Raw genomic sequence first — 25557 nt, forward strand, 5'->3', positions numbered from 1 at the left:
TCCTGGCTCTGTTACCTCTCAGCCTGGGGACCGTGGTCGGGTCACTCCTGCTCTGAAATGTGTCTTCATCTGTAAAAAGAAGAGATTCAACGTGATGTTTAATTTTTTTTTTTTAAGTTAAATATCTTCCTGTTGCTTGTGAGAACAGTTTTAACGAGGTAGACTTACAGCCTAGACTAATTCCCATTAGTCGTTCCACTTCAGTGGCTTTGGTTTCCATTTCTATAAATGCCTATAATTTGTTTCAGATCTTTGCCAACCTCTCAGCCTATTTCTGGAAGCACTTTCTTTGCTTGGCTTCTGTGCCAGTGTGTCTGCCTGGTCTTCCCCCCCGCCTCGGGGGCTGTTCCTCCCCTGGCTCAGCCCCTTTGTAAGTGGGTCCTCGAGGGTTGTCTTAGAGCCTTCTCTCCTGCTTCGACTGCCTGTTTTTCCCTAGGCAACCTCATTCACGCCCATGTGATGACTCCATTTTTATTAACAAGGAGGGCGTTTTGTACTCCATGTCCGTTTATCAGATAGCCAGCTAGGCAGATACCTCCACGTGGACGCTTCAGGTACTTCAAACTTGTCATTTCTGAAATCGATCTGATGGTTTTCTCTAGAGTTCTTCCTTTGTTGGACCACCGTCAGCAAATGGCACACTGTCCACCCACAGGTTAGCACTTCCTTCTTCCCTCACCCCTCCTGTCAGTTTACCATCCTAAATATCGCTCAGGCTTTCCATTTCTCTCTAGCTCCACACCCCACAACTCAAGGCTGCCACCTTCCCTCCGAGGATTGCTTCCAAACGGTCTTTCTGTATCCATTCTTGCCCTTTCTTCCTCATTCTCTGCAGTTGGCATTGGTCTATGTAGTATAATGGCCCCATTTATATTTCTCCCTGCTTAAAAGCTTTCCGTGGTTTCCCAGCGCTCTTGTAATTAAGACCAGTATCCCTAGCATGGTCTACAGGACTTGTGTATCCTGGCCCCTGCCTCTGTAGAGCCTCACCCTTTGCCATTCTCCCCCTGGCCTCTGTGCTTTGGTGTCCCTGGCTGAAAGTACCTTCTACCCCAGGACTCTTGCATGTGTTACTTCTCTGCCTAGTGTTCTTAGGACCCCTGTCACCCTTCTTCACTTAATTAACTAGCATCTCAAATGGCCCTTTCTGGGCAGGTTAGTCTAGTCTGCTGTTCTCTGCTCTCCTGACCCTGCCTGTGAACTTTTCCTTCACAGGTTTTCTCGTCGTTTATAATTATACCCCGATTAGTACGACTATTTGATTAACATCCCTGTGTCCCCTCCAGACCCTGAACTCCATGAAGGCAGAGACCACACGTGCTCGTGGCTTGGATCCCTGGGGTCTCCCGAGCACCCGTTTTGGGACCCAGAGCAGGGGTTCGGCAGATATTTGAGGGAATGCTGATTGTACTTTTGGAATCTAGCGTGAAGAAACCCCAAGGGCAGCGGTCAAGTTGGTTATTATAAGAGTAAAAGAAATCCCAGGAGCTCAGTTTGTTTATTTCATTAGTTCAAAGGGAAAGAGACTGTTGGGAGGGTTTCATCAAGATAAAACTGTTCTTGGGCATTTTCTGTTGGCATACCTGAGCTTTACTGACTGTCCCATTATCTCCAAGGGGTATAAACACGGTGGAGCAAGCACGCGCTTTACTTTAGGAGACTTAAGGTGTAAGGGGCCTTTCTGATTCTCTTACTGGAGAGCAGAATGTTCGAGAATTTAAGAAGAAGGCTACTTCAGAGACCTATTTTTGCAGAGTGTCCGGAGTTTCATTAGTTGGAACTGAGGAGAATACGGCATGCAATAAGGAAGAGTTATGAAATCTCTTAAAAACCTGAAATATATTTCAGATAGATACACATTTTTGTGCTGGTCTAATAAAGAATTGTTAATAGTGGCGGCTAAGTTACCTGCCTCAACAGATAAATTAAACATTACTGGGCCTGTTCTCACATCAATTATTTGCATGCTTATAAAAAGCTAAAGAATATTTGAAAATAGCTTGTCCCCATCAAATGTTAAGCTCATCACCCTGTTACACAGTTTCTATCACTCATTTTCTTTATTCACATTGAAAACATCAATCTCTACCCCCTGACCAAATGACCACAGATCGTGAAATTTGTAAATTCTGTGGCCTTTGACACACGTGTCTGGCCTGTGATGACTTCCTGTGACGTCTGTGGGGCTCGTGGATGTTCTCCTCCTCCCTTGCCTGCTGTGGGCCAGGCTCTGTGTTTATTTGCAGCATCTCTGTGGTCCCCATGGCAGCACTAGGAGAGGCATGTCACCATCCCTGTGTTGCTGGTGAGGAAACGAGGCTCCAGAAGGTTGCATGACTTGCCCGAGGTTCCTAAGCCAGGGAAGCAGGACTGAGCCCAGAGCTCTTAGAATTCCAAAGCTCTTTCCAGTACATCAAAGGAGCATCTTCTATTAAGAGCATGCGGTATTGAGAAAGAGAATGCGCCCATGTTTTTCTCAGGCAAAATATGGTGTGAAAATATTTTCAGGCATTTCTATCAGCAATTATAAGAAAATATTTTGAAAGCCCTCGCGTATCCAAGCAGCCCTTGATAGAGCATTTGCATAAGCTACAGTGATTATGAAGTTTGGTTTGGTGCCAAGAATACTTATGGAAAACAGACTTATTTTTGTCAAAAATACTTCTCAGCTTAATTGTAGACGGCTAAGCAAAGCAGTAACTAGGACCCACCATCCCTGTGGGGGCGTTGCCGTTGGGGAGGGCACTGGGGCCCTGCTCTGGACTTTGAGGAGCCCGTCACAGAGCGCCAGTGGTTGTGTAGGTGGTTTCCCTTTGGTGTGTTCATGATTCTTTGTCTTCTTCTTCTCCAGGAAAGTAAGCCAGAGCAGTGCCTAGCAGGAAAGAGCCACAGCACTGGGGAGCAGCCGTCACAGCTGGGCATGGCCACCAGGTACAGTGCCAAGTCACCTTGGGGCGTTGCGGCTCCTTTCCGTGTCTACGGTCAAGGCACAGATGCTGACAGCGTTCACCGAATAGCCCGGGCCTTGGACCCGGACGGACCTGGGTTGCAGACCTGGCTCTGTCCTTTACTCAATGACCTGGAGCAATTTACTCAAATGGTTGTTCCCAAGAATCAGATGGAAGCGCTTACTCCTCAGATACCGAATTTCCAAAGTAAACGTGAGGCGTGCATGAGACGACGTAACGAGCACCCCTCGTGCTCTTGGCATGTGCTAGCCCTCCGTTTACAGAAGGTGGGAGCAGTGGTGGTAAATAATGATGATGAGGTTGAACAGCGGCGTTAACGGGCATGAAAACAAGTTGCCCTTCTGAAGGAACTTGCCTTTCTCTGGAGTTGAAACACTTACCAGGACCTACATTGATACTTTCCTAAGTATTGATAGGGATTCATGTTAACTTGGTACAGGAGCCCTTAGAGTTTGATAATACGGACCGTATGAGTCGTGTTTTGTCTTCAGGGTAACCTACTTGTACGGGATTTGAGGGTAACTACTGTGAGGGCCATGCCGTCGCCCTCTAATTCGACGGTGTTACTGCATATTGACGCTGAGTGATCCGAGCTTGTATAACACCTTTTACATATGACCTCACCCTTCTGATATTCCTGTGCTTGAGAAACCCAGGGTTGCGTTTCTTATTTAGCAGGCAGAAGATGCTAACATGTTCCTTGAGGGCAAGATGCATATCTCTATCCTTTTATTATTATTATTTTTTAATTTATTTATTTATTTACTTATGGCTGTGTTGGGTCTTCGTTTCTGTGTGAGGGCTTTCTCTAGTTGCAGCGAGTGGGGCCCGCTCTTCATCGCGGTGCGCGGGCCTCTCACTGTCGCGGCCTCTCTTGTTGCGGAGCACAGGCTCCAGACGTGCAGGCTCAGCAGTTGTGGCTCATGGGCCTAGTTGCTCCGCAGCATGTGGGTTCCTCCCAGACCGGGGCTCGAACCCGTGTCCCCTGTACTGGCAGGCAGATTCTCAACACTGCACCACCAGGGAAGCCCTCTATCCTCTTTATAGCTTAGAGGCCAAGCCAGCGGCTGACCCAGAGCAGGCATGTCTTCAATGTGCTATTACTGAACTGATGAGATTTTTCCAGTATATTGTTGTTTCCTAGGGGAGGCGGGCTTAGATTTCAAGTCCTTGGATTCCTGGCCAGAGCTCTGTATCTTAAACTATTTTATTTCTAGAACTCATTGTTGGAAATAGAAACTCATGTAGGTGTCACGTAGGAAACAGTCTGATTTCTTTCTTGTCCTCTGTGGAGAAGAGTGTGCAGGACCTGATAAAACTGCATGGCAGGACCGGCTCTCGGCTGGGATGCTATCACAGGACACCCTTTCTGTTCCCTCTGCTGGTGCCCTGGCGCTGTTCCTTCCCACCTGACCCCCTGCCGGTCTGCCCTGGACAAGGGAGCAGGGTTGAAGAGCTTGTGTGTTTCTTTTCCAATCTTCACCCTCCATCTCTGGCTCATTCTCTGGGGAGGGGCTTTCCGGCACGGTTATCTGGATACCTTCCTGACCTGGAATTTTGAGTGTACCTTGAGTGAGCTTGGAGGGGGGAAGGCAGGTGGAGCCCGGGCTAGAAATGTGCGGTCCTGAGGGGGTGTAGGAGGCCGCTAGGATAGAAGGCGGTAGGTTTTCGGTAAGTAGGTGTTTGAAGCAGCAGGATGTACACGGCAGACTTTGGAGTCAGGCAGATCCGGCTTGGAGTCCTGGCTTTGGGTAAACTCCTTTCCGTATCTGAGGGAAGGAACTAGCGTGCTGTCCGTTCCCAGAGCAACCAGGGAGGGAGACACAAGCAAAGATGCCACCCTTCTGTCCTGAGCAGTTGAAACCAGCAGTTTGGCTGCACTGGAAATACCCTGCTCTCCTGGGGCTCTTTTTGAGACCCTCTGTGTCCTGCAGTAATTTCCAAGCAGAAGAGGCAGCATGAGCTGGGACTTTGTCACTCTTCTCTATGATCTTTGGCGAATTCATCAGCCCCTCGGTGTTTCCTCCTTCATCTGTGAAATGGGCACAAGACTGACACCCACACCGCAGGTGTTGGCTCATCTAATCCTCACGGCAGCCTCATGAGAAAGGAGGTGCAGAACGTGAAACCCAACAAGGCCACATGGGCTGTGCCTGTGGTCAGGAGGGTGGGTGGCTCTGTGGTGGCCTGGAAGACACAGGCTCATCTTTTTTTTTTTTTTTTTTTTTTTTTTTGCGGTACGCGGGCCTCTCACTGCTGTGGCCTCTCCCGTTGCGGAGCACAGGCTCCGGACACGCAGGCTCAGCAGCCATGGCTCACGGGCGCAGCTGCTCCGCAGCATGTGGGATTTTCCCGGACCAGGGCACGAACCCGTGTCCCCTGCATCGGCAGGCGGACTCTCAACCACTGCGCCACCAGGGAAGCCCAGGCTCATCTTAACCATGCAGTTGCAAGTGTTTAAAATTATACTCCACAATATGGGCCAAACGCAGGATGTCCGCCAAATCCGGCCTGTGATATGCCAGTCTGAGACCTGAGGAAGGCTGGCCAGGGGCTCAGAGAGGTTTAAAAGGGACAGAACACGACGGTGGCTGGTACGGGCTGTGTGTTCTTCTCCTTTCCAGCCGCGTGACCGCTCCCGGAGGCCGCCCGGTGGGCCGAGGGTGGAGGAGGCAGCAGGGCGCTCCTGCAGCTCTTCCTGAGCTGGAACATCGGCTGACACAGTCCATCTGAAGCGCTTCGGATTTTCTTAGTATCTGATATGATCCTATTCAGATGTTGACAGAAACGCTCTGCCCTCTTAGATAGAGTTTGGCTGTTGGCCACTCTGAGTTAGTTAGTCAGGCTACATTTTTTTTACGAAACCTGAAACACGAAGAATTGACTGTTGCGAAAAGGATTTGAGGCTCTGAAAAGTCTTCGTGTAAAGTCTCCTGAGCAGTGTACATCTTTTCCTTTTTACTGGCATCCTAGTCCCCTAATTAGATTCATGCAGTTGACTGAAAAAAAGTGTCGGAGTGCTTTCCTAATTGACAGACTTGTGATTGACAGAACAGTCCCTGAAGTCTCATAATTGAGCAAACAGCTTGTCACCATGCAAGTCATTAAAATACCACCAAAAACTGCACACTGACAAGTGCGAACTTCAGTGTTGTTCACAGCGCCTCGGCGGAAGACAGACACTCGAGTGAGATGAGCCCTTTTGTTTCGTTCTGTCGCTCCTTGCAGACGCCGCGAAGCCAGTGACGTTAAGGACTGTTGCAGGACTGGGGAAGGGGGTGGCCAGGTCCACAGATGACCGTGCCCTCGCCCTAAGCGGGCACCGCCAGCTGAGGTGTACAGCTCCCACGGCAGTTTCCGTATCTGTGTTTTCCTTCCCGCGCTCCCTCAAACGTGGCATGCCGCACCGATCTAGGCGTTTCGGGTTTTGTTTTAAAGCAGCAGATGGAGATAAGAGCTCTTCTGCCTCGCTTCCGCATCCCACCAGCAGAGGCTCACATCAATCTGTTGCCACTGAGAGCTTCAGTTCACATTTGGATCTCATCTCCCACCAAACTGTTTGCGTGGAACGTAAACATTTTCCAATTCAATGAGGGGCCTGTAGCTTCATCTCCTGGGTTCCCACCCAGGCACTGGTCAGGCCGCTTGGCGCCAGGACCACGTGTACCCGTCTGTCTGAAAACCAGCCTCTAGGTCGTTGGTTGAAAAGGATCAGCGTTGTTTGTAGGATCGGCAGAGGTCGGAAGGGGAAGGGACTTCTGTGTCGTTTTACAGATGAGCCACTGAGGCCCAGAGAGGAATCCTGAGGTTGTGAGGCCTTTCCTGGGACGCCTGTTTCCCGGTCCACTTCTTTCTGTCTCGTACCTGCCAAGCTCCGGGATCTCTTGGTCGGTGGGATGCCGTTTGCTCCCCTGCACTTTAAGATGAGGAGATCTAGTCTGAAAGAAAATAGTCTGAGCAGGATAACACAGCCTGAAGTTCCTGGGGTTCAAACCCGGGCTTCTCAGGTCTCCACTCTACCTAGAACCGGCCCCCAGCGTCACAGGTGTAGACTCATTCATCCAGTTGTAGCTTAACCCTGCCATGGACCAACCGGGATTCTAGGCTACGTGCTCCTTCTCCGTGGACATAGTCACCTGTCCCCACGGCTCGTTCACCAGGGCTGTGTCCCCCTGATGGGCAAGTCTGTGACTCCAGCCCAGCTTGTTCTGTGTAGCTCTTGGACCCCTCGTCCGGCTGCTCTCAGATGTCCTCTGCCTTCTTAGTGTAGCACTTGTCCAGCTCTGTTGTGGTTGTTCAGACAGAAAGCCCCGGGGAGCGCAGGGGCCAGGCCGCTTGCTGTATCCTCCACGCCTGGCATGGTGCCTAGAGGCATCGGTGGCATGAGCTCCAGTCCACCAGCCCGCAGCCCACAGGCTGCCCCTCGTAGGGCCCCGGGAGCAGGGGCCTGGGGAGGGGCGACTCATTCTGGACATGGAAGGAGCCAGTAGAAAGAACACAGAAGCGGGGTGCCGTGTAATGGGGTCTTCCCTCTTGTCTGTCCTAGTGCGGGGCAGTATCGGATTGTAGGAGCTGCTTCTGGAACGAGCACATGGGGCAAGAAAGCAACAGGATGCAGAGGAAATACCCAATCATTTCCTGGTAGAAGGGAGGGGAGGGCGAGGGGGCAGGAGTTCACTGAGATGCAAAGCTAAGATGGAGCCCCGTGTGCCTGTCTTGCATAAAGGGATGCGCTGAGCCAGAAGCTTGGCAGCGGGGCCGGGGGGGGGGAAGCATGCATCCCGGGAGCCGGGCGGGGCCTGCTCTGGGGCTGCCTAGCTTTCTCCATTTAGCCTAACAAACGTCTACGAAGCACTTTGTAGGGCGTTAACGGCATTTTCAAAGAAAATGGTCCCGGGAGGCAGGTCTGGTACTGCTGGGTTGGGGACTATGCCATAGCAGGATTTGAATCCAGGGGACAGCTAATTGCTGACATGCCTTATCTGAGCTATTTAAAGAAAATGAGCCTGCTTCCCACCCGCACCTCCCAGCCCCGACCACGTGGAGAAGTCCAGAAGCGCTCGGAGCGCTGGATCCTGTGCAGGTGAATAAGGTACGGCTCTGGCTCCTGGGGAGCCTGCTTCGGAGTCCAGGGGAGCATCGGGGGGCCTTTCTTGGCTCCCCCGGCACCTGTTCGTGAGGCCTAGAGTGTCCTCGTTACCTGGGATTGCGCGTTTAGAGCGGTGTGTACTGGGAACTGGTCAGCTTGGACATGCAGGAAATTTGGGCTCCTGTGCTTGGCCAGCAGCCTGGGACACGGCAAGAGAGGGAATGTGAGCATCCTCCAAGGCCAGGAGGGAGCTTGAGCCCGCGGATCAGGACGGGAGCCTTCTGGTTTAAAGTAGAGTGATGATGACAGGGTGAATGAGGAGAGGCAGTCCCAGATGAATAATGCAGGAGCCGCATGGATGGCGTTAGTGATGGCATCTGGTCAGTGACCACCCAGAGACGGCACCGGGAGACACCCGATGGGCTCCGTCATCGAGTCTGGCCTGATGCTTTTATTTATTTATTTATTTTTTTTGCGGTACGCGGGCCTCTCACTGCTGTAGCCCCTCCCGTCGCGGAGCACAGACTCAGCGGCCATGGCTCACGGGCTCAGCCGCTCCGCGGCATGTGGGATCCTCCCGGACCGGGGCACGAACCCGTGTCCCCTGCATCGGCAGGCGGACTCTCAACCACTGCGCCACCAGGGAAGCCTGGCCTGATGCATTTTTAATGGCTACCCAGATGTACTTCCTAATTGGCAGTTACATCACTGTGTGTTCCAGAATAAAGCATGAGTCATCCTCCAGTGAGGAGGAGCACGCGTCCGCCAGGCTGCCCAGCACGAGCCGCCCCCCCCTGCTGTCCAGCGTTGGCTACAAGAAGACCCTGCGCCTCACGTCAGAGCAGCTGGTGAGTGTCCTGTCCTCCCCCTCCACCACGCTGCGGGCACTGGCCCAGCCACGGCCACCTGGACTCGGTGGGTTCAATGATCCGGGCGTCCCTCCCGTGCTCTGGCTCCGGCTTCAGCTCTGGCACCTTCTCTATCCAACTGCCTGCCGCCCCCCCGCGACCTCACATCCCCCTTTTGGTGCCTCCGGTTCGCGCCCCACGTCAGCTCCTGTCCAGGCTGGCTCCAAGGCATCACTTCCCCTGTGCCGGCCCTGCCGCTGCCCGGGAGGCTCCTGTCCGCAAGTGTTGGCGGAGGGCGGCCTGAAGGCGTGAATTTATCCTGAGCTGTGAATGCCTGAGAGCCCAGATCTCGCAGGGCTGTTTCCACTTTTCCAGAGATGTTTGTTAAGTCAACCGCATCTCCTGAATTGGGGGAAAAGGAGGACTTGTGATGGGATTCAGAGAGCTTCCGGTAGCAGGGGGCCATCCTGGTCACAGCGTCCTCTGCTCTGTGGCCGTGCCACCAGTTTTAATCCCTGGACCCTGTTTCCCAGGAGCAGACAGCGAGCAGGTATCTGCGCTCTGCTGCTCTCCTAGGAGTGCGTGGGGGCCAGGCTTAGTTGTGACGGTGTCTGATGGGAAACGAGAACGGTCAGGCCTGACACCCTGCGCCGCTGGGGGTGACCTGGACTCCTGCCCCCAGCTGGCTTGCACTCGAGGGCCCCGGTGCCGAGGTTCAGAACCGCTGAGAGGGGATTCTGCCTTCGGAATCCGGCGTGATTTCATGGGGTCTAGCTTCTGGGCTTCTGGATATGAGATGTACCTGATGACTGAGACGACTGCTTTCTTCCAGTTTGTGTCCGTGTATTAACTAGCACGCGTGGCTGGTTCGGGGACGTATTTTCACCCTTGGCTTAGATTCGTCTCCCCGGCCATGGCCCTTCGAACTCAGCCGTGACCTAGGAAACGCATCCCAGTCTGAAGTTGTGATTTCCTGCGGCGACCCTCAGAGCCCGTCACTTACAAACCCCAGGGGACGTGGGTGAGGGTGAGCTGCGCTATGCTGGGGCCTGCGAGGGGGCCTGGGGTTCAGGTTGCCCAAGTCCTGGAAAGACCAGTCCTCCTCGAGAGCAAGACAGGAAAAGAACTGTACGGTGGCCTAGGGTGGTGCTTTGAAAAGAATAAAATCCGGATCCGGTTTCTCGTGGAACAGAAACCGAATATCCCTCTCCCTGAGCCTCGTCCTCCAGCAGACACAGAGTGCGTATCTTTCAGAAAAGCCTGAAGTTGAAGAACGGACCCAACGACGTGGTCTTCAGCGTCACCACGCAGTACCAGGGCACGTGCCGCTGCGAAGGCACCATCTACTTGTGGAACTGGGACGATAAGGTTATCATCTCTGACATCGACGGAACCATCACTAGGTGGGTCCCGCCGACGCGGGGCCGTGGGACCCCGGGGCCTGGAGCCAGCGCGTCAGTTCCTCTTTCCGGGGCGTCGTGCGGCTCATGCAGCTCAGTTTCTGGGGCGGTCGGTGCCGCCCACGGAGCCATAGCTCCTTGATTTAAACAGCTGCAGTGGGGATTGGGGGTCGCTTCCCTCTGGGGCGGTGGCTCCCTGGCTTTGTTGCTCAGTTTCGGGGTTTCCGTCCAGAGAGCAAGTCGTGCATCCCATTTGCATTTTTTAATGAGGCATTTGGTGCGATGAGTCAGAATGACTTTTTTTCCCCCCCTTTCGCGATGCCCTTTTAACCTTATTTTTCCTGTCTCTGTTTTTATTTAGATCAGATACTCTTGGCCACATTTTGCCCACCCTTGGGAAGGATTGGACCCACCAGGGCATCGCCAAGTTGTACCATAAAGTGAGCCAGTAAGTACCCAGCGAAGTGCTTGCGGCAAATCCGCACACGGAACCTTTGCCGACGGGCTGACTTACAGACGGGTGCCCCTCGGCCAGGGAGGGTGAGCGCGTGGTGACTCCCGCCAACTGCAGATCTGAATTCAGTACCAAAAGGCAAGAGAGGAAGTGGCCGGGGAATTGCAAACTGACAGAGGAGGAAGGCGGTGGCAGCCTTAGGGGAGGGCTTGAGGTTCAGTTCATACTGAGGAATGGCACAGATAGTCGGGTGAGGACATGGTAGTCTCTGATGTAGACCAAGGGAGTTATTTTAGGCTGAAAAGGTCCAGATTCCAAGCAGGTTTTGTGGGCCAGCCAGCAGTGCACCCCTTGCCCACCTGGTCTGGGGAGCGCTCTGCTGAGGGGCTGTACCTGAGACGTCAGTGTGGGAGGGAAGATCCTGAGTTGCTCTCGTGTGTCGGGTACATCTGTCACTTCACTTAACTCTTACAGTAGTTCCGAGAAGCAAGTAATATCATTTCTAGATTTAGAGGGTTAAAACAATTTGTCCAAATTCCCGTAGTTGCTAAGAGGCAGAACTCACTGAAACCCTGGTCGACCTATAGCTCCAAGTGCAGTACTTCTGCTCTGGTTCGTCTCCAGGGTTCAGAGCCCTTGGGGTCCCCATCCCTGCACCACCACCAGCAGGTGCTTGGTCCCACTGTCTCCATCTCTCTGTGGACTAGAGTCTCCCACGTAAGTGAAACCTCTCTGTCCTCCAGTTAGTTACAGCCGGGAGGTGCAGACATGGTCTCTGGCCTGCTGGACCTCACGCTTCGGGTTGGTGGGGCACGAGGTGCCTGGGAGGACCTTTCCTCCTGGTGGATTCAAAGCTTCTCACTTCTTAGGTGCCCAGCTCATTGATTTGACTTTCCTTTTCTGGATGTCTTCCTTAAGAAATGTTAAAAGTAATACACGCTTCTTCGAAAAAAATAAATAAGAAAAACGAGAGAAATATAAAAGTACAAAGGTCACATCTCTCTCCCGCCTTACCGGTAAGCTGTAAGTTATCGGCTACGAGTATTATACGTTCTCTACCAGCGGAACCACCGTGACCGGTTTGGTTCCGTGTATACTGAAAATTCATTTACATGCTCCCCCGCCCCACGTGCACATTATTTAATGAAAGATCCTTCTGTTTCATTATGTGTGAGGTTTACCTCGTTCTTCTTAACTGCAGTACAAAATTCCATGCTGTGGATAAACCATCCTGCATTTAACTAGTCCTGTTGGTGAACACGATAGGGTGTTTCCGGTTTTTCACTCTTTCCAATAGTGATGCAATAAGCATTTACAGAAAGTCCTTATTATGTACGACGAGCGTACAGATAAGTAGAGAAGGTACGACGCTTACACGAGGGCCGCTGTAAGGTGGATTCTCAGAAGCAGAATTGCCGGCGGAAGGCTGAGCACACGGAAAGGTTTGGTCGATATTCCCGAGCTGCCCCCCGAGAGGTTCTCCTGGCCTCCCTCCTGTAGGCGGTGTGTTCAGGGCCTTCCCCGCCACCTCCGCACGGCTGACTCTTTGCCTCGAAGGATTGATCCACTGATGAGCTGCCTTGACTGGCCTCACACTGAAAACTGTCTCTATTTTTAGTCGAAAGAAACCCCTGTGGGTCAGGATACAGAGTAGTTCACAGCCTCATTCATTTTGGGTTTTGGAACATAAAGCTATTCCTGTTCTTACTGTAAGGTTAAAAAAAAAAAGGCACTGTGTTTTGCCGGTTTTTTTTTTTTTTTGGTTTTGATTTGTGTCTCTCTTGGGTTTTCCTAGAAAAGGTATCTTCTTGAAAAATAAAGTTGCGTAGCTTACCAAGGAATGCCTGGTGGTTGTTTTGGTTCGGTTGATTGATTTAGGATGAGTCCGGTCTGTGGGTGAGGACCCGAGGATCACAGAGTGCTTGTTGTGTTTTCATTTTGGTCGAGAGGAAGCAGCTTGACACTTAACTTGTTCACTGAGTTTGACGTGTGTCCTCAGTGGCACCCGGATGGTTAGCCCAGTGATGTCCTGGCCGTCCCGCAGCTCGGCCGTCGCCTTCAGGGGCTCATCGCTGTCTGCCAGGAAGGGAGAGTGTGGTGTGGCGAATGGGAGGGAGTCGGGGACCTGGGCTCTAGGGGCCGTAGCCGTCGGGCCACCACAGACCTTCCGACCCGTCCCCTGCTCGCGGCTTTGGCTTCCTCATCCCCGAAGGGCGGAGTTGGATCCCACCATCCCTTCGGTCGGTCCCTGCTAGGCTGGCAGCACTGCGCCGCTAGGTCGGGTGGTTCCAGTCAGTCCCGAGCCCGCGTGCGCTCCGTGAGAGCCCTGAGGATGCGCGGAGCCCGACCCCAAACCCGCTGTGCACCGGGCGCTGTTCTGGGTGCGCTACGGGGTGCTGCCAGCCCCTCCCGTCGGGCACCCTGTGACCCCCAAGAAGGACCCCTACGGCGCGCCCCGTAACGAGGCACTGGGGCGGGGTGTAGTGAGAGAGGCAGATTTTACAGACGTCAGTGAAGGAGAAATGAATTCTGATTGGAAGGGCGAGGAACCAAAGAAGGCTTCAGCGAGAAGGTGGCACCTGAGCTGAGCCTTACTGGGTGAGCAGAGTTTTGAAAGAGAGGAAGGCTCATCACAGGTGGAGGTAGCAGTGGGAAGAGGGGCTGAGAGATGGGCAGGTTCGTGGGGGTGAGGAGTGCTCACAGAAAGGAGGTCCCGGTGCAGGGGGCCTGCGGTGCAGGGGGCCGGCGGTGCAGGGGGCCCGCGGTGCAGGGGGCCCGTGGTGCAGGGGTCGGCGGTGCAGGGGGCCCGCGGTGCAGGGGGCCGGCGGTGCAGGGGGCCCGCGGTGCAGGGGGTCGGCGGTGCAGGGGGCCCGCGGTGCAGGGGGTCAGCGGCCTATGAGACTTGGAAGTTGGCTGGCACCAGACAGCAGGGCCCGTGGAGGCGGGGCTGAGAACGAGCCTGCGTTTGGCCCTGAGCTTTCCTTTCTTAAGGTGGCAGGCGAGTACCCTTCCTCTAGGGCTGCAGACAGGGCTGCCGAGTTCCCTTGCCTCTACATCACTGTCGTTCAGTGGGGATTTTGCCCCCCGTGGTGTGTGGCAATGTCTGGAGACATCTTTGATTGTCATGACTGGGGCACGTCACTGGCAACTAGTAATCGAGAAACTCCAATGTAGAAGCTTATCTTGGAAAATTAAGTAGAAGAGGTAGAAGGTTACCCAAAGGGAATCTTTCCAGTCTATTTCAGTATCTCTCCAGGCCTCTAAGAGGGATGTAGAGATTGGGACAAAAGGAGAAAATCATTTGTACCAAGCCTGGCCGTGGAATGATGCCTTCTTTTTGTCTCTGGCGTTTCCCCAGAGCCCTGTTCTAGTTGCTGAGATGTCGGAGGGTAAGTGTGACCCACGTTTGTGTGTTGCACCTCTGTTCACTGGTACCTCTTCAGGCAGGGCTGTCCTTCCTGCCCTGGGGTCCCTCGTGGCCACCTTGCTCCATCCCGTGTCCTGTTTCCGTTATAGTTGGTCCCGCGGTACACGCTACCGCAGGGAAGGGCTGTGCTGGGCCCTGAGCACGCCCAGCCCAGCGTGGCTCGGGAGTGTCCGGTGGGTATGCCTGCTGTATCCTGCTACTGGCTGCCCTTCTGAGCGAGGGTCTTATCCACGAGGGGTACCGTTGAGAGTAATCTTTCTGGTGACTCTCTGCCACCTGAGTGACTGATGGGAACACCTGGCGTTTCACAGCTTTCACCGGGATGAAGGCTCTGGAGAGGTGATCCCTGCTGCCACCAACAGGCATTTCTGCCGTTAGGACGTCCTCGAGCTGCTTTTCCAGCTACGTTTAGTAACGGCCTTTGAAGCAGAACACTGTGTGGTGAGGAGAGCCAGTGGCAGGCTCAAGCCGTGAAGCGTATTTGCAAACCAAGCCTTAAATAAAATTAGCGTCTCAGACCCCTGCAGGTGGCAGCTTTTAGGACTTTGACGTGAAGAGCTATATACAGAAATAGTGATTTTTTAAAAAAAGATTGCATTAATTAGACGGCTCAGATACAAAGATGTTTCATTAAAGTGCTTGCTTGATTTTCAGATACATCCCTGTATTCCAAACAACCTGATATTTCTAGATTCTCTTCGTCCCAGCACGTTCCTGTTTCTTGGTTTTAAAGAACATATTATTAGGCAAATCTCAAGACAAGTCCTTTGGCCAGCACTAAGTATTCATGGTGGAGCAGTAAGTCGGATAGGAAGCGGGTAGTTTGTATTTACCCATCAGCAAAGATGTACAGAGTGTCTGCTACTTGCCAAGCACTGTTTTTGGCGCTGGAGTTAACAGCAAGGAATGAGACAAGGTCCCCACCCTCAGGGAGCTCATGAATTAATGAGACACAGTCAAACAATATTAATGACAATATTAATGTAATATTAGTGACCGGTGGTACATGAGGAAAAAAGCAGAGCGAGGGCTTAGTGCCTGGGGTGAGGGTGAGGGAGGGTGTGTTTTATTAGCTAGGCGGATGAGGGAGGGCCCGCCGAGGAGGTACTGTCTGAGCAGGTCTCGACGAGGTGAGGGGGCAGGCAAGCCCAGAGGTCTAGGGGAACAGTGTGCAGGCAGCAGGAACGGCAGGTGCAGGAAGGGGTGTGGTGAGTGCGAGGATCGGTGAGGACACCTGGTGTCCAGCCCGGTGCCAGGGAGCAGATGGGGCTGGAGAGAAAGGCAGGGACCAGGTCTCAGTGGCCTTGCGGGTCCCGGCGAGGAATTTGGATTATATCTGAGAGAACTGGCAAGGCTTTGGAGAGCTGAGTATTAAGTTTTCTTTCTCTGTGGAGGCTCGGCGGGGGGCAGGGAGATGATTGATGCTGTTGCAGGAATAGAGGTCAGAGGTCCCGCTGGCGGGGGCAGGGGGACTGAGGGGCGGCACGGGGTTCACGGTGTTACGGGTGGGACTGAGCGGGCTTGCCGATGGGTTGCAGTGGGGATAGAAACCCAGGGGGTCCCCTGAGATGTGGGCCCTACCCCTGGGCTTCCAGGGGTGCCTGGAAGTGTTTGAGGTACTACTCGTGGGTATCTGATGGGTAATGTGGGGTGTGCCGCTGAGTCTATTGCTCTGGAGCTGAAGAGAGGGGTCTGGGCTACGAATGTAAAGTTGAGAGATATCCGTGTACAGATGGGGGTAAACATTTTTTGTCATGTATTTAATCCAGTATATTAAAATACTACCATTTAATCATGTACTCGATATCAAAACTGAATGGGTGGTATCTCATATTCTGTCTTTATAGTAAGGCCTTGAAATCTGGCCTATATTTTATATTTGTAGCACAACATCTCATTTCGGACTCCTAAGTTTTTAGCGGTTCAAAAACAGGGACATGTAGTTCTCCTAAAGTGATAAAGTTGTGTTTAACAGAAGAACCCTCCTGTGATCTGTTTCTTCACTCGCGACACTTCCGACACCAGATGTGTGGGGGTTTCACACGTTTCACAATTCCCAAGTTCTCTTCAGACACCAACTGGGTGTCCATTAGTTTAATTCTGACACTAACTACCTAGTTAGTGCAGACCCCACGGGTTAGGGGCTCATTCCTGCAAAGCCTCCCCAAATTCAGACACCAGTCGTAAGTAGTAGGTCCTCAGCTTACCCACACTTCTGCCTGACTTGGCTACAAAGTGAGGGTTCCCACATGCCCTCCCCAGGTTTGATGACGGCTCATAGGACTTGGGGAAACGCATTCACCGGTCTACGTTATCAGGGTATTATAAAGGATACAGCTGAGCATCCAGATGGAGATGTATGAATGGTCCGGGTGCAGCTAAGTTGGACAGTTTGATGCCTCCAGCCTCAGTTTCCCTAACTGTAAAGCGAGAGGAAGACACCTACCGAACAAGGTTCCCTTGAGGATTAAACCGAGTGAGGCCGTGAGGGTCCTTTAGCAGACGGCAGGGAAAGGTGTTCAGGCTTCTTTCGCCATTAAGGTTTTATAGAATGCGGCCTTTTGCTTGGGAACTAGAGCCGCGCCCGTCCTCCGGAAACAGGTACAGATGAGGGTTTGTGCGCAAGAGGCTCCATCGTGTGATGCCGTTAAGCGGGAACGTTTCATCTTTTTCAGAAACGGGTACAAGTTCCTCTACTGCTCCGCACGGGCCATCGGGATGGCGGACATGACGCGGGGCTACCTGCACTGGGTCAACGAGCGGGGCACGGTGCTGCCCCAGGGGCCGCTGCTCCTCAGCCCCAGTAGCCTCTTCTCCGCCTTGCACAGGTGAGGGCTCAACCTGCCCGCCCCCCGCCCCGCACCGCTGGGCCGGCTCGGGACCCCTCTCCCGCTCACCGGAGGTTTTGCCAGAATAGCTGCTTTACTCGTCCTCCCAGCCGACACCCCCGCTCCGTGCTGGGCCCCGGAGATGCAGCCTCAAGTGCGGGTCTGGCCTCGTCACCCATCAGCATCCTTCGCTGGCTCGTCACGGCCCTCGGGAGAAAGCCCGAGGCCACGAGCTCGGCGTCACAGGCTCTTCACCACCCGCCTTGTCCTTCTCGCCCATCTCATTCTCTCCGGGTTCTGGGATGCAGTCGTGCTGAGCTGTCTCCGTTGTCCAGAGAGACGGTCTCTGCTCTGAGCCTTAGCACGTGCTGCCCTCCTTCGTGCGGAGCTGCCCCTCTCCCTGCGTCGCTGGCCTGAGTCTTAGTGACTCTGAGAATCTATCTATGTGCTTTCCGTCGAATCAGGGACCTCGGCTGGGTCCAGTGGCCCCTCTACCAGCCACCATCACCACCTGCCTGACCTGAGACCTCCCGTAATGAGGAGTCCAGGTCACACCGTTTATTTTTATAGACCACCAGCCCAGTTCTTTTCTTTCATTGGTTATTTTTAAAAATATTTATTTATTTTTAACATCTTTATGGGAGTATAATTGCTTTACAATGGTGTGTTAGTTTCTGCTGTATAACAAAGTGAATCAGCTATATGTATACATACATCCCCATATCCCCTCCTTCTTGCGTCTCCCTCCCTCCCACCCTCCCTATCCCACCCCTCTAGGTGGTCACAGAGCACTGAGCTTATCTCCCCTTGTGATGCAGCTGCTTCCTTCCCACTAGCTGTCTATTTTACATTTGGTAGTGTACATATGTCCGTGCTACGCTCTTACTTAGTCGCAGCTTACCCTTCCCCGTCCCCGTGTCCTTGAGTCCATTCTCTACATTTGCATCTTTATTCCTGTCCTGACCTTAGGTTCATCAGAAGCTTTTTTTTTTTTTTTTATTCCATACATATGTGTTAGCACACATCATCTGTCGATGGACACTTAGGTTGCTTCCATGTCCTGGCTATTGTAAATAGTGCTGCAGTGAACATTGTGGTACATGACTCTTCTTGAATTATGGTTTTCTCAGGGTATACGCCCAGTAGTAGGATTGCTGGGTCGTATGGTAGTTCTATTTTTAGTTCTTTAAGGAACCTCCATACTGTTTTCCACAGTGACTGTATCAATTTGCATTCCCACCAACAGTGCAAGAGGGTTCTCTTTTCTCCACACCTCTCCAGCATTTATTGTTTGTAGATTTTTTGATGATGACCATCCTGACCGGTGTGAGGTGATACCTCATTGTAGTTTGGATTTGCATTTCTCTAATGATTAGCGATGTTGAGCATCCTTTCATGTGCTTGTTGGCAATCTGTATATCTTCTTTGGAGAAATGTTTGTTTAGGTCTTCTGGTTGTTTGTTTTTATGGTATTGAGCTGCATGAGCCGCTCGTATATTTTGGAGATTAATCCTTTGTCAGTTGCTTCATTTGCAAATATTTTCTCCCATTCTGAGGGTTGTCTTTTTGTCTTGTTTATGGTTTCCTTTGCTGTGCAAAAGCTTTTAAATTTCATTAGGTCCCATTTGTTTGTTTTTGTTTTTATTTCCCTTTCTCCAGGAGGTGGGTCAAAAAGGATCTTGCTGTGATTTATGTCATAGAGTGTTCTTTCTGCCTATGTTTTCCTCTAAAAGTTTGATAGTGTCTGGCCTTACATTTAGGTCTTTAATCCATTTTGAGCTTATTTTTGTGTATGATGTTAGGGAGTGTTCTCATTTCATTCTTTTACATGTAGCTGTCCAGTTTTCCCAGAGCCACTTATTGAAGAGGCTGTCTTTTCTCCATTGTATATTCTTGCCTCCTTTATCAAAGATAAGGTGACCGTATGTGTGTGGGTCTATCTCTGGGCTTTCCATCCTGTTCCATTGATCTATATTTCTGTTTTTTGTGCCAGTACCATGCTGTCTTGATTACTGTAGCTTTGTAGTATAGTCTGAATTCCGGGAGCCTAATTCCTCCAGCTCTGTTTTTCTTTCTCAAGATTGCTTTGGCTCTTTGGGGTCTTTTGTGTTTCCATACACATTGTGAAATTTTTTGTTCCAGTTCTGTAAAAATGCCATTGGTGGTTTGATAGGGATTGCATTGCATCTGTAGATTGCTTTGGGTAGTATAGTCATTTTGTCAAGGTTGATTCTTCCAATCCAAGAACATGGTTTATCTCTCCATCTGTTTGTATCATCTTTAATTTCTTTCATCACTGTCTTCTAGTTTCCTGCATACAGGTCTTCTGTCTCCTTGGGTAGGTTTATTCCTAGGTATTTTAGTCTTTTTGTTTCAGTGGTAAATGGGAGTGTTTCCTTAATTTCCCTTTCAGATTTTTCATCATTAGTGTCTAGGAATGCAAGAGATTTCTGTGCGTTAATTTTGTATCCTGATACTTTACCGAATTCATTGATTAGCTCTAGTAGTTTCCTGGTAGCATCTTTAGAATTCTCTATGTATAATATCATGTCATCTGCAAACAGTGACAGCTTTACGTCTTCTTTTCCGATTTGAATTCCTTTTATTTCTTTTTATTCTCTGATTGCTGTAGCTAAAACTTTGTTGAATAACCGTGGTGAGAGTGGGCATCCTTGTCTTGTTCCTGATTTTAGAGGAAATGGTTTCAGTTTTTCACCATTGAGAACGCTGTTGGCTGTGGGTTTGTCATATGTGGCCTTTATTATGTTGAGGTAAGCTCCCTCTATGCCTACTTTCTGGAGAGTTTTTATCATAAATGGGTGTTGAACACCAGCCCATTTCTGATGACCCTCTCCCCTTCCCTTCATGCCCACATTCAGGACAGCCCAACCAAACTAAGTCTGGCCTCCTAGTGGGGGGCAGGAAAGCAGCGGCCTCCCTGGAGCTGGGGGCCCAGGGCAGTGTCCTGAGCTGCTCTCAAAGCAGTGGATTGAAGTTTGAGACTTATAATCATACATTCACTCATGTGTCTCTGTATAAGAGTCCTGAGATGTAGACTGTAAGGCCCTTTTAGTGCTAAGGAGGGTTCTGGAGTCCATAGAAGTCCATGCAGAGCCAGGACCAGCCCCTGGGCCTTCTGACACTCAGTTTGGGGCTCATCAGCGTCATCTAAATTACGTTCTGTTGAGGCGCCAAAGAATAGTTCAAAAAATACATGCAAGGCATCTGTCGATAGATAGATAGATAGATATGCAGTATCTCTGTAATATACGCAAGCTGAAAGGGACCCTTGAGATCATCCAATAATCAGACAGTGAACACCAGCCTGCCCACGACCGAGATAAAGCGAGAGGATGTGCTCTCACTCCACCCTCTGAGCCGTAATAGTGGCTGCTATCCCTGGTTGTGCGTTAGTCATTCCCTGCTCCTCTAAATAGTTAGCACGTGTGTGTGATCCTAACCAGTATGCGGAATTGTGCACATTTGTGGACTTTATGGAAATGAGTCATATGTGCTTCCGGAGCTCACTTCTACTGCTCAGCGTGACGTTCCCAGGATCGTTGAGAGTCGCTGTAACTGGCTCGTCTTTGCTTCTGTGTGGGTCCCGTTGTTAGACTCCACCACAGCCCGCTTATCTTTTCTGCTGTTGGTGGGTGCTTGAGCCACTTGTGGTTTTCTGCTCTCGGGCGCAGTGCTGCCTGTGTGTGTCCTCTGGGGGCAGCTGTGCAGTGTGCTCCGGGGTACACCCCCAGGAGCAGGATTGCTGGGCCACAGAGCATGCACATGTGTGGTCTTCTTTGGCCATTGCAAACTGTTGTCCAAAGTAGTTGAGCCAGTTCGTACACCAGAAGCAAACAGTGCGAAGTGTTCCTTCCATCGGCTTTACTTTCTTACCTACATGTTGTCAGCCGTTTACATTTTTGCTACTCTGGTGGGTACGAAATGTCTCTTTCCACGCGTTTATTGGCCATGTGGGCTTCACCTTCTGTGATGTGCCTGTTCACGTCTGTCCCTTATTTTCCTTTTGATTTGTAACAGTGTTAGAGATTGTGCACACATAGCCTTTGTTACGAGCGCTACAAATATCTTTCTCCAGTTTATGGCTTTTGATGGACATAAATCTGAGTTGCCTTTAGTTGAACAGATCATTTCCCCTGTCATTTTGTTCTTTCTGTGTGTTGACAAAGCCTTCCCTGAGTGTGGGCCTGAGGAAAGTCTCCTGTATTTTACCTAAAGGTGTCGCCTTTCACATTGAAGTCTGTAATTCACCAGGAATTGCTTTTTGTATATCGAGTGCACTAGGGGTCCATTTGCTTTTTCTTTATACCTGTATGGATATTCAGTTGTCTCAGCACCATTTGCTGCAATGAGTGCCCTTCTCCTCTGCTTTGACTTGTCGTCGTGGTCGTAAATGGAAGGCCCGGAAATATGTGCCTCCATTTCTGGCCTTCGTTCGTCTCTGTAGCGATTTGAGTCACATTCCATAAAAACGTGCAGACAACAACCTGGTGAGAGTTTAACTGAAATGACAGTGAATCTGTAGACCAATGGAGAATTAATATCTCATTATAATATTGAATATTCCAATTCAATTGTAGGGTATATTTCTTCATTTATTTAGGTCTTCGCTAGTATATTGTAATAAAGTTTTTAACTCATTTAGAATTTTTGCACTGGCGTTCCCGAGTGAGATCGGCCCACACTTTCCCCATACTTTCCTACCTCTTTCGGTTTAGTTTTCGAGGTCATGCTGGCCTCGTGAAGTGAGTCAGGAGAGGTTTTCTCTTCCTCTGTGCCCTGGAATCCTTTGTTCCTTGGATGACTGGTGGAAGTCTCTGTCGAAATCACTTGTCTGCGGTGTTTTCCTTGTGGGAAGACTTGAAAGTACGGATTCACTTTCTGTCCAGCGCTTCTCTGGGATGGCTTGACCGACTTGCGCATATTTAACTTCTGAAGATACAAAAGAAAGCGCTCTTAGTATCCCAGCACCTCTGACGGTTAAAAGTAGTTTGTTGCTAATGAAGCTGATGCTCTCGTGCTGACCCGTTATTTATTTGTTTTAACAGAGAAGTGATCGAAAAGAAGCCAGAGAAGTTTAAAGTCCAGTGTTTGACAGACATCAAAAACTTGTTTTCTCCAAATACAGAACCCTTTTATGCTGCTTTTGGAAACCGACCAGCTGTAAGTAGTCGTCGGGTATATACGAGTTCTTGAAATTACTGTCTGTTCAGATAGCCGTCATCTGAAAGGCCGGCCTAGACTCCCATGTGAAGCCAGATTCTCCTACTACTAGAAATAACTGCTAAGGAGCCGCTTGCCTACATCTGAAGGCAAGGAGATCGTCATTATTTCGTGGCCTCTAGTTTTCTTTGAAGGTGGGCTTGTGGGTTTCAGTTTGAAACTAGAAACTTTAAATTCCAAATTGCTTGCTAAATTAGTAAAACAAGAACATTAAATGGGACTAGATCCTTTCTGCCGGAATGGGACCACAGAGCACAAAGGTGAATTCAGTGTCTCAAGTTTTAAGAGTGTTATTTCCTATAGTAAAAGTAGTACTTTGAGATTTTGTGCATACTTCCCAAATTTGCTAGAAGGGTCAGCATTCTGGAGAAGGTAGTTGGGTACTTACTTCCCAGTCAGAAAATTCTCCTGCTTTTGAAACTCATGCCCAAGAAAATGGGTCACGGAGTAACCTTAAGGAATGTTAGAATTGCAGGGGATGTCGTAGGTGGTTTACATTTTAACTCAGTTCTTGAATAGAGGGGTGAACTGAGGCCCAGAGAGGACAACTTACTTACTAGTTTCACATCCAGAGACTTTCTTTCTCTACACTACTTGGAGGTATTATTCGAGTTTAATGAAAGTTTTATAACGCAGGCAGACCTCGTTTTATTGCACTTCGATTTGTGACACTCTGCAAATATTGCTTTTTTTTTTTTTTTTTACAAATTAAAAGTTTGTGGCATCGAGCAAGTCTGTCAGCACCATTCTTCCAACGGCATTTGCTCACTTCCTGTTTCTGTGTCACGTTTTGGTAATTCTTGCGATATTTCAAGCTTTTTCATGATTTTATACATTACGGTGATCTGGGATCAGAGATCTTTGATGTGACTGCTAGGACTCGCTGAAGACTCAGGGTTAGCATTTTCAGCAATAAAGTGTTCTTTTAAACTTTTTTTTTTTTTTTTTTTTTTTGCGGTACACGGGCCTCTCACCGTCGTGGCCTCTCCCGTTGCGGAGCACAGGCTCCGGACGCGCAGGCTCAGCGGCCATGGCTCACGGGCCCAGCCGCTCCGCGGCACGTGGGATCCTCCCGGACCGGGGCACGAACCCGCGTCCCCTGCATCGGCAGGCAGACTCTCAACCACTGCGCCACCAGGGACGCCCTGAAGTGTCTTTTGTATGCACTTTTTCTAGACATAAAGCTGTCGCACGCTTAGTACAGTGCAGTGTAGTGTAAACATGACTCTTATATACACCGGCAGACCAAAATGTTCGTGTGCTTGGCCTTGTCGTGGTGTCTGGAACCGAACCCACAGTAACTCTGTGGTCTGCCTGTGTTTGTATCAAATCTGAAATATTTGTATTTACGATGAACTCTTTTCTTCTCATTAACACTTTACCAAATATAGGATGTGTACTCGTACAAGCAAGTGGGCGTGTCTCTGAACAGGATATTCACCGTCAATCCCAAAGGAGAGCTGGTGCAGGAACACGCGAAGACCAACGTCTCCTCGTGAGTATTGTGGCCCCTCGCTGTCATCGCTGTGTCATTGCCTGTTGTCGTCATCTTGACCTTGGAGTGGTGTTTCACAGTCAACAGTATTATACCTTTTTAATCCTTCGGTGCCTATATTTTAATCTTTAATTCCTACAAGGGAAACATACGTTAACGTGTCGGATTTTGTCCAGAACCTAACTTTTGGACAGCCTGCATTATTAAATCAGATCCCCACCAGGTCGAAAATTTAAACGAGTGGTTAGATGCTGCTGCAGAGTGGGATGGCATGAATTTGAAAACCACTGGCTTACATTTGCCGAATTCGTTTTGAAAGCCTAGAATGCGAATTAGAAATATAGCCAGATTAAAATATCATGAGAAGATATATTTACAGATGAAGAACCTATGTAGCCCTTCACATTACTGACCTGTAATAACATTCTCACCAGAAACATGGCTATGTGACGGTAAGAATTCTCGTAGTTTTGGCCGAAGCGCATTCTCCCCAAGGCCGTGGGCTGAACTGGGTTACTGTTTGCAGTGACGCCTCCTGGCTGGCCGGGAATCTCCCTTGACTGGGATATGTCTCTCTTTGGGTTCCTGACTTCTTAGAGTGGAGAGCGTTTCCTCAGCTTTGCCCACTGGGTGATGTCGGGCAGACAGGTGTCGTCCTGCCTTGTCCGTTTCAGAGGCCGTACCCCTGTTGGCCTGATCCCTGCAGACCTGGAAAACAGCTTCTGGCCTGAGCGACCCCAGGGGGCCTGCTGGGGCCCTCCTTATGTGGAGGAGTTGGACCGGGGGAGTTCGGGTCTAGCGGCTTCCCAGGGATTGGTTTTTTTTGTTTGATAGAGATCTACGTTCCCCTAGGGCAGATTTTCACTTTCAAGATGATCCTTTTACCCGTTGGGAGTCTAATCCAGGGTAAAGAGGATAGTTCCAGGCTAGAGGGCGCCCTGGGGTCTGCCTCCCTCCCCCATAGCCAGGCCAGGGCCTAAGTAAGCAGTTCCCAGGGTATGTGGGGCGAGAGGGGAGTGGGGGAGCCAGGACCCGCCTCCATCCTTCACAAGGGGAGGCCGTGCAGGTGCTGCCTGATGGGCAGAACGACAGCAGGGACTCTTTCTTCCACACCCCTTTCCTTACGGTTTCTCCCTCTCCTGAGTTCTGAGCGGCCGCCCTGATAACGTCTCAGTTCCCTCTTCTCCGTCGTTCCCCACGTGAAAGTCTCTCCTCGATCTCGAGGGGAGAGCGGATTTCCATTTAGGGTTGAAAGAACTGTCAGCTGAAGGCACACTGCCCTGAAGTGGCAAAGGTTTCTGCCCAGGCAGCAGCCCAGTGGCATGTCTTGTCCTAAGAGGTGTTGAAAGGGGGATGCCAGCATCTCTGAAGGTCTGCCCAGGAGGCCTCTGAGGTTATCCCGTTCGCTGAGACGCTGGGGTAAAAATGCACGCTTTGCCCACGCCTTGGGGGAGGAAACTTTATTTATCGCCAAGGAATGGTGTCTTCTTCCACCTAGACCGGGAGATGTGATTCTCCCTGTGGGAGAGAGACTCTCCTGCCCCAGTTTAAGCACACACTTTTCTCTGGTGGTACCAAACTCGGTACCACCATTTCAGAGCCAAGTGGGTGCTTGCCCCTTGGAAGCTGGGACATTGTCTCGGAGAAGTCAGGGGCCCACGCCGATGGGGGGCTTCAGTGCTTTCCTTCTTGGCATTTATGGCCAGCAGTGTGTGAGCTCTGCCTGCTCTGAAGGAGCCCCGTGCGTGGAGGGTTGGTCCGAGAGGCACAGACGGAGCTGATGATGAGCCGTGAACTGCCCCCTGC

General features: G+C 50.8%; 1 protein-coding gene across 5 annotated transcripts in view; it reads left to right on the forward strand.

The window, feature by feature from the left end:
* LPIN1 (lipin 1) overlaps positions 1-25557 on the forward strand; it is a 121560-nt gene that overhangs the window by 92188 nt on the left and 3815 nt on the right. For all 5 annotated transcript variants that reach the window (XM_082672908.1, XM_082672909.1, XM_082672910.1 and 2 more), the window contains 7 exons: positions 2852-2931; positions 8780-8906; positions 10161-10309; positions 10668-10754; positions 16863-17015; positions 22082-22196; positions 23648-23751. In XM_082672908.1, coding sequence (XP_082529034.1) covers positions 2852-2931; positions 8780-8906; positions 10161-10309; positions 10668-10754; positions 16863-17015; positions 22082-22196; positions 23648-23751 — 815 coding nt within the window. The remainder of the gene's footprint in view (positions 1-2851; positions 2932-8779; positions 8907-10160; positions 10310-10667; positions 10755-16862; positions 17016-22081; positions 22197-23647; positions 23752-25557) is intronic.

The sequence above is a fragment of the Grampus griseus genome (genome assembly GCF_964374135.1).
Source record: "Grampus griseus genome assembly, chromosome: 15".
NCBI classification, from domain to species: Eukaryota; Metazoa; Chordata; class Mammalia; order Artiodactyla; family Delphinidae; genus Grampus; species Grampus griseus.